The 16,232-nt window shown below is 43.5% G+C and overlaps 1 protein-coding gene across 2 annotated transcripts in view; it reads left to right on the forward strand.

The window, feature by feature from the left end:
* The first annotated feature begins 8,108 nt into the window (after positions 1–8,108).
* Positions 8,109–16,232, forward strand: part of TEFM (transcription elongation factor, mitochondrial) — a 103,753-nt gene continuing 95,629 nt past the window's right edge. Inside the window, exon 1 of one of the 2 annotated variants that reach the window (XM_069199989.1) lies at positions 8,109–8,215. In XM_069199989.1, coding sequence (XP_069056090.1) covers positions 8,179–8,215 — 37 coding nt within the window. In that variant the 5' untranslated portion in view covers positions 8,109–8,178. The other variant, XM_069199990.1, reaches the window with a different exon arrangement.

Here is a 16,232-nt window from a genome sequence, read left to right on the forward strand (position 1 = left end):
CTTAGACACTGTAGATTTCTGTGATCAGTCCGGGCTTCACATAGTTCCTTTGATCCCATCAAGAAGTGTCTCCATTCTGTGCACGCGACTTTTAAGGCGAGTGATTCGCGTTCTAGCACGGAATAGTTCCGCTCAGAATCGGATAGAATGTGGGATAAGTAAAATACGGGGTGTTCTAGATCATCATCGTCTTGTTTTTGCAATAAGGCAGCCCCGATGGCTCTTTCTGAGGCATCTGTGACAACAATGAATTGCTTGCTGGTGTCTGGATGTCGTAGAATAGGGGCTTGAATAAAGGCTTTCTTTAAATCCTGAAAGGCTGACTCGGCGCCTGGTGTCCAACAAAAACCCTTCTTTAGATGTTCTTTTTTAAGGGTTTGAGTAATGTAGTTGGTTTTCTGGGCAAAGTCTGCTATGAATTGTCGGTAAAAGTTGGCTAGCCCCAAAAAACATTGAGTCTCCTTGATGGAAGAAGGAGATGGCCAATTCAATATAGCCTGCATCTTGTCTGAGTCCATGGCGACTCCGGTTTGGTTTATGCAGTATCCCAAGTACTTTACTTCTGTCTGATCAAACTCACATTTTTCAGGTTTGCAAAACAAATGATGTTGTCGGAGTCTCTCTAAGACTTGGCGAACGTGCTGGGAATGTTCCTCTGGATGAACCGAATAGATTAGGATGTCGTCGAGATACACCACCACTGTTTGTTGCAAAAGATCAGAAAAAATAGAATCCATGAACCTTTGAAAAATGGACGGGGCATTAGTGAGTCCGAATGGCATGACTCTATACTCGTAGTGACCAAAAGGTGTTCTAAAGGCGGTCTTCCACTCATCACCTTCTCTTATTCTTAGAAGATGATAGGCTCCGCGTAGATCCAGCTTGGTGAATCTCTTGGCTCCTCTGACTGCTTCTAAGATGTCTTTTATGAGGGGTAACGGATACCGATCTTTAACAGTGATCCTGTTTAATCCTCTGAAATCAATACAAGGACGCAAATCTTTGGTTTTCTTTGGTACAAAGAAAAGAGGAGCCCCGGCGGGTGAAGAGGAGGGAGTAATCAACCCGCTTTGTAGGTTCTCATCTAGGTACTCCTTCAAAATCTGTTTCTCTGGTTCTGTGAGAGAGTACATCCGCCCAAAAGGAACCACTGTATCTGGTTCTAAAGGAATGGCACAGTCGTATTCTCTGTGGGGTGGCAGTTCAGGCCTTTCTGGCTTCTGGAATACATCAGCATAATCCTGATAATGCCTGGGGACTCCCTGTAGGACATTAATGCATCCTCCCACCTTAGAAGGTATTGTGGAGAGACCTTTTGGGGACCAATAATCCCCGGCGGAATAGCAGTGGTGTTGGCAAAAGTGGGAGGACAACGAGATGGTCTTTGTTTCCCAGTTGATGTAAGGATTGTGCCGTGTAAGCCATGGAATTCCCAGGATCATGACATGGTGTGGTGATGAAATTAAATCAAATGAAAGATTTTCTTGGTGTTTTCCAAACTGTAAACAGAGGGTAGGGGTGGTATATTGTACAGGTCCAGAGGCCAAGAGTGACCCATCCACAGTGTGTACCTGTTCTGGTACTTCCTTGGGTATTTGTGCTATCTGTCGCTCCTTAGCCCAGGCTTCATCTAGATAGAGGCCACTGGCTCCACAGTCCAATAAGGCCAAGGTTCTTTCTTCCCAACCATCTGTTAAATGAAGGATAACTGGTAAGAGAAAAAGAGCAGTTCCTTCCTCCCTGGAAGAGCAAATAGAAGGTATATCACGGTATCCCGCCCTCACCCTTCTTACTGAGGACGGGAATTGGCGTTTCCCAAGGGCTTGGTTGGCCGAATGGGGCAAGCGCGAATTAGGTGACCAGCTGCACCACAATATAGACAAAGCCCCTTCCTTCGTCTATGTTCTCTTTCACTGGCTGATAAAGGTCCTCGAGCTGTGTCAATCTGCATTGGCTCCTCCTCGGTATTTCCTTTAAGTTCAGGACGGACTTCCTCGGTGCGATGAGAAAAGGAGCGAGATGGTACTGAGTGAGATGGCAAACGACTCCATTCTTCTTTCATTCAACCGATATTCTATCGTCAAAGCTTGGTCCATTAATCCTTTAAGGTTTTCTATTCTAGCAGAGTGCACTAGTTCATCTTTAATGTCCTCTTTGAGACCTCTACGGAACAGTGTCACCACGGTACGTTCCACCCAGGTGACTACCACCAAGGAGTGTTGCAACGCAATGGACAAGCAGCTGAATTCCCCTTATATACCCCTAGACAGGAAGTAGGAAACAGGAAGTAAAAATACCACCATCTTGGATTGGGGAAAAGAAAACAATAGAGAATCAGGTTTGTGCGTCTAACAAAGAGAAAACAATGCATGCTGGGCAGAGAGGAAGTGGTCAGCATGCTGGGAAGGGAAAAGACAAGTATAAAGTACACCAAGTGCAAGGGTTCGGTTTTGTTCTGAGGATATCGGTAAGTGGTGGGCAGGTAATGCAACATGCAAGCAATAGAACGTTAAGCGCATAATGCGCTGTATGCGGCCAGGCCTGAAATCCCCTCGGGGTTTCAGGCCCTGCCGCGTCTGCCTTTATGGCAGAACTTGAAGTAAGGGAAGCGGCGAGTGCCGCGACCCTTAAAACAGCTCCTTGGAGCCTCCACGGCTCTCGCTCGAGCCGCGGCGTCCCCCGAGACCCGAGCGTCAGCCGCGGCGTTTCCCGCGACCCGAGCGCCGGCCGCGGTGCTCCCCGCGACCCGGGCACCGGCCGCGGTGAAACCAGCGTGCCGCGCTGCGGCAACCTGAGCCAGCGGCCGCGGCGAGCGCCGCCGCATAACACACAGAGATTTACATTATGAGGAAAAGCCGGATAATCAACAGAAGCAGACATGCATTTTGTACGCTTAGATATAAGAAAAGAAACTCCAGAAGTGGAAAAAGGTCTTACTGCTAAATCTAAAGCTTTCACATTGGAAACACTGCGACATGATATTAAACTGAGTGATATGGTCCATTTGGCTGATAATTGTTTCATAGATAACAAATGATTGTCAGGCCAATTGTTCAAGAAAGATAGTACAATGTTCACATCCCACAATTGTGAGTAACGTGGTTTGGGTGGATTCGCCACCCTAATACATTTAAGCAATTTACATACTAAGGGTTGTTGACCAACAGGTTTATTATTTATCCATGAGTGTCCTGCAGAAATAGCTGATCTAAAGTTATTTACTGACCTGTAACACAATCCTATTTCAGCAGATTCGGACCGGAAGTTTATAATGTCTTTGACCTCGGGTCCATGGGATCCACTTCCCTTCGAAGACACCAACCACCCACATTTTCCATGCCAGAGAGTATCTTTTGTGGGTGGACGAAGCCCAAGCCTGTCGTATAAAAGAGGTAGCTGAAGACGAAAGGCCTTGCACTTGAGCAGGTCTCCCGATATCTTCCAAGCCATAAGAGACAGCTGCCCCAATAGTAGAAGGGGATGAGGTGATCCAACCGAATCCAGAAGGAGCACAGGAAAGATTGGGAGCTGCAGAGGAAGAGCAATCAAAAGTTCCATTAGCGGGTGGAAACCACAGTTGACTCCTCCATAACGGGGTGATGAGAATCACAGGCGTTGCTTGACGACGCAAGAGCGTCACCACTAGTGGGATCATGGCAAACAGGGGAAACGCATAATTCATCTGAGTTGACCAATCCTGAAGAAATGTGTCCGTCGCCAGCAACAACAGGTGTGGTCTCCAGCTAGAAATTTTTGGAATCTGAAAATTGAGACGAGATGCAAACAGGTCCACCTGACACAGGCCCATCAAAGACATGATCTTCTGAAACACAGAAGGAAGAAGTTTCCAATCGCTGGAATCCTTTAAAAACCAGGAGTTCCAATCTGCCACTAGATTGTCTTTGCCTGGAAGAAATTCCGCTATCACCATGATCTTCCGATCCAGGCAAAGATGCCAAAATTCCCTTGCAATATTCGCTAGACGGCGTGACCTGGTCCCCCCAAGCGGTTGATGTATCTCACTGCGGACACATTGTCCATTTTCAGGAGAATGCAACAATTGCGCCTGAGTGGGGAGAGAGATATGATGGCAAACGAACCCGCTAAGAGTTCCAGACAATTGATGTGGAGTTGAAGCTCCTTTGAAGACCATCGAACACCTGTCGAAAAAGGACCGCATCTCGCTCCCCAGCCCCAGCGACTTGCATCTGACTCTATCACAACCTCCGGTGACTCTCCAAAAATGGCTCTTCCGTTCCAGGCTTCCATGTGAGAAAGCCACAACTGGAGTTCCTCTCGGGCTTCGAGCGGGAGGGGGACCAGATGATTGTACGAGAAACCCTGTTGCAGGACGTTAATTTTTTAATCTCAGCAAGGCCCTGTAATGGAGGGGCCCTGGGAAGATGGCTTGAATCGATGAAGCCAGAAGACCCACAATCCGTGCCGGGGACCTCAAAGATACCATCTGTTTTGATAACATCATTCTTAATTCCCTCTTGATCGACTTCATTTTCTGGGAAGAAAGTAACAATTGAGCTTTCACTGAATCCACATGAAATCCCAAGAATTCCATTTGTTGAGATGGAATCATGGATGTTTTCTTGTGATTGATTACAAATCCCAGTTCCTGGAGAAGAGAACCCATCCAGTGCAGGTGAGTTAGTAAAAGGGATTGATCTTGTGTCATGATGATCAAGTTGTCTAGATAGATTGTCAGGCGAAGGCCTCTCCCGCGAAGGTGGTCTACCACCAGTTTCAATAGTGTGGTGAACACCCATGGAGCTGAAGACAGACCGAAGGGGAGTGTCAGAGATTCCTATCAAAACTGAAGAAACCTTCGGTGAGAAGAAGCTATGGGAACCGATAAATAAGCATCCTTGAGATCCAGATGAACCATCCAGTCTCCGTCTTGAAGTAGAACTCGCAATAGATGGATGCCCTCCATCTTGAAATGGCGGTAGACTACAAATGGATTGAAATTTCTGAGGTTGAGGTTGTGGACAAACCTCTGACCTCCCCCTTTCTTTTCCACCAAAAAGATGTTGCTGCAAAAAACCCATCGGATGACGGGAAGTTAATGAAATAGCTTTCTTTGCCAGCAAGTCTCGAATTTTGCAATCTTTAAAGGATTTGTCTAGTTGGGAAAAAAGGATATGAGGAGGGAGAGCCGGTTGCCAAGGAATGGCTGATAGTTCTATGGTGTACCCTTATATTGTATTCAGAACCCATACATTTGAAGAAATGGAGGCCGATTTTTTAATGAAATATTTTAGTCTGCCTCCTAGAAGGAAAAGGAAGATTTATTACCTGCGGGGGTGTTATCAATGGCTCTGAAACCTCTGCGAGCCCCTCGATTGTTGCGGTTGCGTGACCCTCTGTATCTGGAGGGGTAGAAGCCTGCTTTTAAAGGTTCTTGGGTATAACCCCTGCGTCGAAAAAAAATCCTCTTGCAGGACCTTGCTGGAAGCCCCGGCCAATCGAGCGTCCTCAAAATCGACCGGCCCTTCCAAAAAGGGGGTTGAACATTCTTTTAAGTGAGGACTGAGATTTGTCCAGAGACGTGAAGGTGTTCACAAATTTCGCAATGTCTTTCACAAATTTGTCTCCAAATAGTTGCCCCTCAGCTAGGGGACCTGCTTCAGCAGAGCCAGATCTACCAGTTGCAGGTAAATATGTAATGAGATGGACTTCCTTTCCTCTGATGCCAAAGCACAATTCGCATTCCCCAAAAAACAAATGGCTTGATGATTCCACCCGGCCAAAATCTCTGGGTGGATAGCAGCACCTGTCTCCTGAGCCTGAAGAGCCAATTCCAGAATTTTTGCAAGCGGTCCTGAAACATCTAGAAGCTTGTCTTGACAAGCCTTGAGGGTCCTATCTATTCCTTTTTATGGATCTTTATTGTATTTCTTAAGGAAAGTCACCATAGTATTATCGATTTCAGGGGTGACTGCAGTTTTAAGGGGAAGATCTGCGCGAGGGCATTCAGATCTCAGTCTGGACCTGACCTCCTTTTCAAACCTTTTCCAAATATGCAACTGCAAATACTCTGCCACTGCAGGGGCTGAAGCCCAATCAGAAGATCTGGGTGAATAATATCAGAATGTTCAAAAGTAAAAGGAGAAGGAGTAAAAGAAGAGGAACGTTTACGCTTCTTATTGTGTTTCTTAGTTTGAAAGGACTCATGCGAAGAAGAATCAGAGTCAGATTTGCAGGAGGCAAAGATATAGGAGTAGGCGGGTCTGTAGCGATAGTGTAAGTATGTTCAGAAGTAGGAGGTAGAGAAATATTGGCCAACTTGCTGTTGTGAACCCAAAGTTGTTCCGTAGAAGGGACAGACAGAGATGAGGAATCTCCAGAAGGAAGAGAAGATGCAAAAGGATCAGCTAATTCATCAAGTCTTTTAGACAAAGGTTGTAAGGCAGAGGTAATCACTTTATCTAAGGATTTCTGTACTGAGGAATCAATAACCTGTTCAAAACAGGGGTCGAAATAGTAATATTCATCCTCATATGGCCCATGCATCTCTAGGCCTTGCTCATCATTCTCATAATCAGACATGATAATGTCACAACTTGAGTCTTCAAAGAAAGCTTAAATAACTCTATTGCAGAGTCTGGAGTCAGTCTTTAATTATTACAGCCCCAGCCAACTTTGTTCAAGGGCGTTGGAAACAAATAAATGAAGCTGCACCTGATTATGAAATCACCAGACTTGTGGCCACAAAGTGGTCCGAGACAGCAGGATTGTTGCTTTAATACGATTGGTACAAATTAAATTAAATTCCCCTCTTCTTGCAGCCTGGGGCCGGCGTCCATCGTTGCATGACGATGGAAGTTCACAAAAACACCACTTCCCCTCTCATAGGACGTACGCGCGTGTGTAGCCCAATTGGGCTACCTCTCGCATCTTACTGTGCGCTTCATAGACGCGACCCGGAAGTCAGGCAAATTTTGCCTGACCTACTGGTTGTGAACAGAAAGGCGCGGAACCGCCAACGAAACAGCGTTGACAAATTTGATTTCCTGTTGGTGGAAAAGAACACACCCAGACAGGAAATTACAAAAACGAATACTACGTGCGCAACATGCACCCTTTTGTGCGGCAAAATAATAGGAGCACACGTTAGCCCCAATACAACCAAGTTCCACAGTGAATGTACACAAATAGCAATATTAAGATAATAAGACAAAGAAACGGGGAGGCACTTATCTGACTGCGGAGCAGCAAAGAACGAGGAAGTCAGATGGTGCCTCTCCAATTTATAGACTATGTTTGACTACTATTGGTGGTTATGAGAGGCGGAGTTCAAAGCCTCATTTGGTGTTTCTGTGTTTACTGTTTTTTTATTGGCTACTGTTTTTTGAGTAGTAAAGATTGAGAAGCATAATCAGAGCCTCCGGTCCTGACATAGAATGTAAAGAACTTCTCTCTGGCTGCAAGCAGCAAAGAAAGAGGAAGGACTATAGAGACAGAAACATTTATATGGAGAGCAGGCCTGGGATTGGGCAGGATACAGACTACTGGGAATGTTGGGATATGTATTCATTTGTATGATTAATGGTGATTGGCTGCTTTTGTTTTCTCCGAAAAGTGAGAGAAAGCATAATCGAAGCCTCCAGTCCTGACATAGAATCCGAAGCCTGCGGTCCTTACAGAATCCATATCACTTTGTTCTTTATTCAGTAAAGCATTTTCAAACTAAAGTGGAAAGGAAATTCCCCTGCTTTCCCCATCTAAATCACACTCTTAGCTGTACCTAAATATTGGCATATCCGATTAGAGCAGTAGGAGCTACTTGTGCATAACATTTGAGAACATGATGCGTTTTATCTTCCTCTAAGTAATCTCTCTCTCCTATAGGTCTGTGGACCTGCAGGCTTTGGAAATCGGTAGGCCACTGTAGTCCGTCTTCTGTGTCCGCAGCCGCTGGCCACGTGTAGTATTACGTCTGTTATTCCCAACTCGTTTACGATTTGCATTTCCCTCCCACTTTGTCACGCTCCTCCAATGGGGTTCCACGGCTAGAGTACCACCACGACTTTTCAAGTGTATCCTACGAATTATGTGGTTGGGTGCTGTTAGAGAACTCCACATGGCCGTGCGTGATTACGTAAGTGTCACATGATGTAGGTGGTGTCAAACAGTCTTCTCCTGAAATTAGAACTGAAAATAATTATGTTTGCGAAGCAGCTTCTCGCTGTCCTCGAGAGAGGTACGTGTATTGGGGCTTTAGGGGACGGGCTTGCAGTCGTTAAAGCCATGGTCCTCGGACACAAACACATACACTGTCGTGCTAGCCATTCGTGGTGTTCGTCTCCTATTTATTCCAAATCGTAGTTGACAACGGGGACGCAAGTAGGATGGCGTTTGCAAGATTTTGGAGGTGCTGATCCAACGGTATTTGCTGCAGCACTGTTGTTACAGTTTCAGCATTTGTATATTGCTCTTCTGCTGTTTGCTTATCGCCGTAGCTCTTTTGGTTCTAGTCAGTCTGTGCAGTTGTGGGTCTTTTATCGACGGTTATTGTTAGATCGGTAAATGTTGATATTGTATTATGTGAAAAGTTTCAAACCCGTTTATTGGTGAAAAATGAGTCGTTCCCGATTTTAGAGCCAGCTGGCTTCCTGGATTTCCTTATCTCCCGTTACTATATACAACGTCTCTCGAGCCAAGTACAAGCTTTCTGTTTCATGCATTCTAATTTAAGATTGCTCACATTTTCGCTGCAGATCGTTCATTTATTCTGATGGCAACCAAATGTAAAATTTCTTAGCCGCCCAAGTTCTGATTCACCTAGTGATCCACAGACAAGGATTTCCCTTCAATTACTAAGCAACGGTTTGCTAGCTAGCATCTCTAAAAAAGAAAAACACTTTTTCATGTTCACCCCCATATTTTTGGACTGATGCTGCTGGTTTTTCGGCTTTGACAGTGCACTGTGGTCTGCTAACTGCACCTTAATCCCTGTGTTCTGTCTTAATACAAATTGCATGTCGAATTGAATACACCCAATTGACAAGGGCTGACTTACTTATAAGTCCCTAATATATGATACCCAAGGTTTGAAAGGCAGATTGTCTGCTTGGGGCTGTAGCATTGTTTGTGCCACCCTGTGTGTGACAAAGTACAAACTGGCTTCCAGCCTGCCACTATAGACCGGAAGGACAGTGTTTACAGTGCCTGTTTGACTTTGCCATTCACACAAACAGCAACGCCAATCTGTTCCTTAACAATATATTTGCCTCCCCTAAGAAAGCCCTATAGAACCCTATGGAGGAGAGGTGTATATTCTTAAGTAGGACATATAATTTTAATATGTCTTATTAGCAACACTTCCAAATTGTCGTTTTACTGTGGATAAAGTTGGTAACCTCATTAGCAAACAAAGGGTTACCAGTTGGCATTCCACTCCGGCTAACTCCTGAATAGGATTACCTAACTAGGTCATGTAAGGTATCAAATTGTGCCATTAAACCCTACCTGATGCTCAAGTTGAATTTATTAACACAGTTAAAGTTTAGTAACTTTAAGAAAGTTGCCATTCTGTACTCCTGTCAGCCTAGCTGCCTCACAAAGGCCCTGGCACAGACAACTTTCCGACCACTTGGGGAGACATGTGAATGACTCCCAGGCCCAGAAACAAAGGCAGTTGCCACAGAGTGAGGTGACACCTCTTCCGACAGGATAGCCACTCAGGGTGTTAGCCTGAAAGGCAAGCTTCAAAGGGGAAGCCACCTTTGTTGAGGGAAGTAGCACAAACATCCCTAAGCAAGATGCCTTTTGTTCCTGCAGAGAGACCAGGACAAGGATGGAAAACTCACCCCCAAATCGGGTTTACCCTACATGTGTAGCCCTGTGGTAGCCACACCTCTAGGGTGGGCTACCAAGCTCGTGACGACTGAGGAAGGGTTGTGCCATCTTGAAAGTAACAAGAATGTGGCATACTGGGATAGCCAGATTCCACATATCAGAGGGGCTTCATCTCTAGGTAGAAGGGTACCAGTAGCCCATTGGTTAGTGACCACATGGGCCCCTTGGGAATTCCCTGGAATAAATATGGCATCCCTGGCACGCTGACCCTCGGATCACGCAGGAGTCTGGGAGAGAACCAAAGAAGTACTGCTCTGCTGTACTTGAACTCACACAAAGGCGGCACTGTTGAAAGGACTGCACCTGCTGCACTTTGGGCTAGCAAAGTTTCACCTGTGCCTGCGGCTCCTGGCTCAGAGAAAAAAGTTGATTCCTAGCCCCAATCCACAGCAGTGACTCGAAGAAACAGTTGGCTGTTCTCTTTGAACCGGCTTCAGGGACACTAGCTGAAGACTCCCAACCTGACAAGTTGGTAGCCACCTCAGAAGTTCTATCGCTACCAGTCTCTGGGCACCCAAGAGGACAAATCTGAGATAGCCAAAAGTTATATCTGAGTCCGCCTGACCCGGGTTCATCGCATCCAAGGGACACCAGCCCCCACCTAAGGATTTTGCCCCAACCAAGGTCAGACTTCCCAGTAGCCCAGTTTCAGCTGGCCGCCTACTGCAACATGGAGGACTTCAAGGGACCCTGAACTCTGGCCAAGTTCGCCCCACTTCACCCATGGACTGAGGAGCAACCACAAAGATATCCCTGTTGACCGCACCACAACTGGACCATCCTTTGGGTACCTTTCACCTGCATTCCTCAGCATCAGGAGCACTCCCGTGATTTCTATGACAGCCATCCTGTTAAGTTTGGATCTTGTCTTAAAAACGCTCTGGTGTCCAGTTATCTGTCCAAAGTGTCCATTCTGGACCCCTAGACCTCTGTCCTGCCGGAATTGTCTGCTCAACCTGGGCCGGAGTAGCTAACTATTTAAAACTTGTAAAAAGTTTTTGTTGACCAATGCCTGTTTGCGGTTGCAGTTAAGTGATAGCATCTAAAATCTGTATCTCCAGAACCCTCTGGTGGATTTTGTTATTCAAGTATTCTAAAAATTCATAAAAGTATAATTTATTTTTATAAATTGTTCTCTTCTTTCGTGTGTTGTGACGTTCTTATTTCATTGTGTGGTGCTGTTAAATGCTTTACACATAGTTCCTCTGCCAAGCCTTACTGCTCGCAACCACAGCGACACAGGTTTGAGCTTACGGTTAAGTAAAAAAGCCTGAATGGACCCAAGACTGTATATGTGAGTGTGCTGCACAATAAGGCCCAACAGCCATGTCATATAATACACCTAAATCCTCACACCCATGAACAAATGGGGGGGGGGTTGTAATAAACCACATACACTTATCCACTTAGATTCCAGTGTCTCTTTTACATGGGTGATGAGCTACCAGGGGTTTGTGGGTGTAACCTCAACTCAATAAAAAATTGAAGTTTTTTTCTTGCAGAGAAAAAATGCTAGTTGGATGTAATTTTACCTGCTAAGTCTATGACTGAACAATGGTCCTGATTTTTGCAGCTTTGAAAATATATGTGTGGAAGAAGAGGTGCACTGAGTCACCCTTGTACTGATTTAGTGCACAGCACCTGTGTTTTTCACACACCCTACTTGAAGTCACGGGAAGGCAGCGGATGTGGAACACTTAAGTGGTGTTTTTTAAGAAAAGATTTTGCCAGACATCTGTGCAGTGAGGTGTAGAAAAAACGGCGTGCACTGTACTGGAACAGAAACATAGACCGATCTGTGTTCCAGGGGTACGTCTTCAGTCTAATGTCAGTGTGAAGGGCTGTGCATGCATTCACATGCACAAACTGACAACGTTAAGTTAAAGCAAGATCATTATTAAAGGTGTGCTTATAAGTATACTGCATGATATAATGAGTTAGCACCACTGTAAAAGGAGAGGAATCGGATCTCTGTTGTAATTTTACCTACTGTGCATCAATGCATCATTTTCGTTACAAACCTTGGCCTCAGCTGTCAAGCATTGTGTTACTAGCACATAGTGGCCAGCTCTGTTGCACACTTTAAATTAGGATCCAAGACACTTAAGTGTATATTTGAAAATGTATGGTTTCATTATAAAGAGATGAAAAGTATTGAACATGTTTAAACTTTGACATATACAAGAGTTCTTGATGACTTTATGTTGAGAATAACTTGAAGCTTTCTTGACTTAGTGTTGCCATAATTCAAGAAGACCATCAAGATTGTTTGTGTGTTGTTTTGGCTGGAGGTTTTAACCATAACAGTTTTTTAAAAACATTTTACTGGTCTGTTTTTTCTACTATTGGCATACAGACTGGAAGTCAACATGCAAAATATAACTCCTCAACAGTTGTTTTTCTTTCTCATCCTGATGAACCAAATTTACTGTGGAATAAATGGGGAAAAGTATTTTCATATTATACGTGTGTATGTCTGTGTGTTTGTGTGTCTAAGGGGCAGAAAGAAAGCTTGTACTCCTGATGTATTGTTTGGATGCAAAGAGGCAAGAAGTATTGGAAGATTTGCCAAAATTAAGTCATGAGGATGTCCACGGTCTAAATGAGTTTGAAATAACTATAAATAAACTTGTTCTGCTTTATTTACCAAAACTCAGTACTCTCTTCAAAATGTTTATTTTGGTAGCCCATAAAGCTAATGGGAATGTAAGAGCTTGTGTGGGTCTAAGAGGTTTGAATAGGTAGGTGGTGGGGGACATATTTAAACTGCTGAATTTGGTGGAAATACCTTCCACGGTCACAGATGCCAAATATTTTGCCATATTAGATGTGGCATCCGCAGATAATCATAATAAATTTAATGAAAGTTTGCAGAGACTGGCTAATGTATTTAGGTCATTCCATTTGACAAGGAGTGAAACCAAAGACTGATTTTAGCCGAGGTGATATGTAACCTTGAAAATCCAACAAGTAAAGAGGAGATAGTCTTGTTTTGGGCACAGTGGACGTTTATAGTTGATTCACACCCATCCTATCAAACAAGACTTTAGCCACGAAGGAAGTGTGCAAGAAAGGTAAGGAACTTTTTTGGGAATAGTTGTTGTAAAATATAGTTTGAACATCTTAAAGGAGAGGTATGAATGACTCCGGAGTAAAAGCTGTTTTTTCCAGTTAAGTAGACTATTCTGGTGACACATTGAGTCACAAAGGACTGGGTGTAGCTCTTTTGCAAAAGAAGAGCATTGATTGATTGTGAGAGGATAATTTCCTTTGCTTCTTGAATATTGAAAGGTGCAGAGCTCAACTATTTAGTAATAGTGAAAGAGGCACTAGCAGTGAATTGGTTTGTCAAGACGTTTATATGATTTCTATGGGTTGGGTGGTAATTTACGACTAGATCAGATCATAAACCTTTGAAAGAAATTTTCATGAAAAAAAGGTCTTGACATTGCATACAGCTGGCAATGGGTTGTAGATTGGTGCAAGCTGAATCCATGTCCATGGAGGGTGCTGTTGTGGATAAATGAAAACGTTTGTGCTATAACAAGGAGTCATACAGGAGATTGAGCTGAAGAATGAGTTAGAACAAGATATTTTACTAGAGAAGTGTAGAGATTAGTAAAATAAAGTTTGGCCAGACAAGAAGATGATAGAGTTAGAACTATATCCCTTCTTCAAGGTAAGAGGAGTTGACTAGGAGGGAGAAGCTTTTATTCTGTAAGACTAGGCTGAACTGTTAAGGTCAGGAGTAAGGTAATTTAGCCCACAAAAAGCACTTTAGTGTTGTAAAGACCGAGAAGTGACTTTTTGTAAGTTTCTGGCAGCCCAGCTTAGATCTGGAAGTAAAGAAGGAAAACCACGGCACATCCCAAGAGGTTATAATGTTCCAGTTTATTCCTCGTAATGTCTTTAGATGAAACAATGGCCTGTGGCCCAAGGTGACATCTTGGAGCCAGAATCAAAAGATGACAACAAAGATCCTTTTCAAATGGACAGCAGCCCAAATAGACAACAGCCGACACGTGTTTCGTCTGGGTAGACTTTATCAAGGCTTTGGATGTACACAAAGAAATAGAGTATCAGCTACTGGAGAACAATTTAAATGAGAAAAGATGTGTTTGTTACCAAAGGAAAAAGCAATTAATTAAATTAAGAGAAGGGAAGCCCGATTGTTAGCCACAAAAGTGTGGCCCGAATAGAGAGATGGCGTTACTACTCTCCATATTCATTTGGGATGTAGGTCACCAAAAGAGTGTGAGAAAATAAAAGTGATCTGAAATAGATGTGTCATAAATGAAGTGAAGAAGGAAAAACCAGAGCCAGTAAATGAAAAATGTTTTTTGGGGGAAACAATCAAGAAAAGTGAAGAGGGAACAACAATGACACACACACCCATAGTATTCTGGTGATGCTAAAAAGTAGAAAAAGAACCATGTGTTAGAATAGACGTGTGTCCTAGATGTTGAACCACCAAAGGGAAGACATGCACCGTTGGATCTGGAAGTAGAGGGAGTAATTAGGAGGTGTGAAGAATACATACCTCATGTTCCACCCATGGTCTTTAGGGGCCTACGAAGTGGACCATGGGTGGAGATATCAGTGGACGTTGTAGGACCTCTTAAAGAAGGTGAAGAGCTTACTGCCTATTTAAGTGTGGCTTTGGATATGTTCTCAAGGTGGCCAGAGTTAACTTCCATGGGAGATATTACATCAAAATTAGATATTAGATTCTTGGAGGAGTTAGTTCATCAAGAGGGTTTCCCAAGAGTAATACAGAAAAAGGAGTACAATATGTTCTATGCAAGTAGAGAGGTTTCTGGAATTTTGTAGTATTGTACACAAATAACATTTTTTGTATTATCCAGGAAGTAATGGCATGGTAGAACCTTTTGAATCGTACCTTCTAGGAAGGTATTCAACTAGCATGGGCAGACAAATTGGACTGGAAGAAGGTTTCTCAAGAGATATTAGTGGGATACAGATATTCTCTTAATTTTACCACAATCAAAACACCATTTTAAATATGGCATGGTAGAAGACCTCATAGCTAATTGGTTCCAGGTTGGAGGAAGTGAAGAAAGGATTAGGATGGTGTTTCAGTAGAGGAGGCATGAAGATCAAGGTCAACATTTACACTCCTACGGGGTTCTGAGAATGATAAATAATATCCTAAACCCAGGAAGATGGTGAAGTCATTCAGCAGTGCACTGAAAACCAAGGATAGTCTTATTTTGAATCTGAGTAGGGTGGTTGTACCAGACAGGAACTATGGGAAAAGAGGCTATTGTCTCACTCAAAAATAAAAAAGGCCAGATTTTGAAACATTTTGATAGTCCATGTTTAAATGGAGAGTAAAGAAAAATTATTTGGACAAATCCACTCAGAAGAGACCTTTTGAATTTAATGAAATATGCTGCTTAAATCATTCCTTCCTGTAGTGTATTTTTTAATGTCAAGGGAGCTTGTGAAAATGTCAGGTTGTTGTTTGTCATCATGAAGTGTTTGGTTCTCATAAATTCATCTATTTTTTGAGTATGTGGAAGGGAAGATATGCGGTGTCTGCAATGTTCTGTTATGGAGTTAATTCACAACCCGGTGATGTCAGATTACCTGAAGGTTCAGAGGGAAGCGTGTGCAACAGGCAGGTCTGATGTTGTAATAAAATACACACACACACTTACCCACTTGGCTTCCAGTGTTTCTTTCGCACCTAGTCCACAAATCCTCATTCCCCAAATGCCGTGAACTCTCACACATTCTCCTTTTATGAAAATCTCTCACTCTGTCCTACAAATTACTCATTCTTCTGCTTTTCACCTATGAAGAGGCAAGGTAAACAGTTGTTCTATTCTTTTAGCTTTCAGGCAAAGTATTTCCACATTCCAGAGGAAAGCTTGTGTAATCCTTACTTACCCTCAGCAAAGTTCATCCTGGGCGGGACTGATCATCTATTATAGTGATCGTTGGGTGGTATAATCTTCATTTCCTTGTCCGTAATAGAATCAAATGATTCATTCTCAATAGCTAGGAAATTTTACATTCTTTTAGGACTGGACTGTATGTTTAAAGCTTCATCACCACTCACCTCTTGTAAATAGCTTGAAGTAACATTTTTTTCTAAGACAATTCTGACTAATCTACTGCATTAATAATATTTTTTAGGCATCTAGTAAGCATCAAGGTCTTAGACGCCATGGCCTCTCTGGCTGACTGTTCCCCAAAACCTGAAACGTTAGTTCTAGCCTCTTGAATAGTCCCCTTAATTCATGGTCAGAATCGAAAATGCTTTGAAAGTCTTCTTCAGCAAGATCTAAAGCAGATGTTGTTCCTTGAGTCTCAGCTGTGCTGTCATCTCCTCT

This window comes from Pleurodeles waltl, chromosome 7 (genome assembly GCF_031143425.1).
Source record: "Pleurodeles waltl isolate 20211129_DDA chromosome 7, aPleWal1.hap1.20221129, whole genome shotgun sequence".
Taxonomy (NCBI): domain Eukaryota; kingdom Metazoa; phylum Chordata; class Amphibia; order Caudata; family Salamandridae; genus Pleurodeles; species Pleurodeles waltl.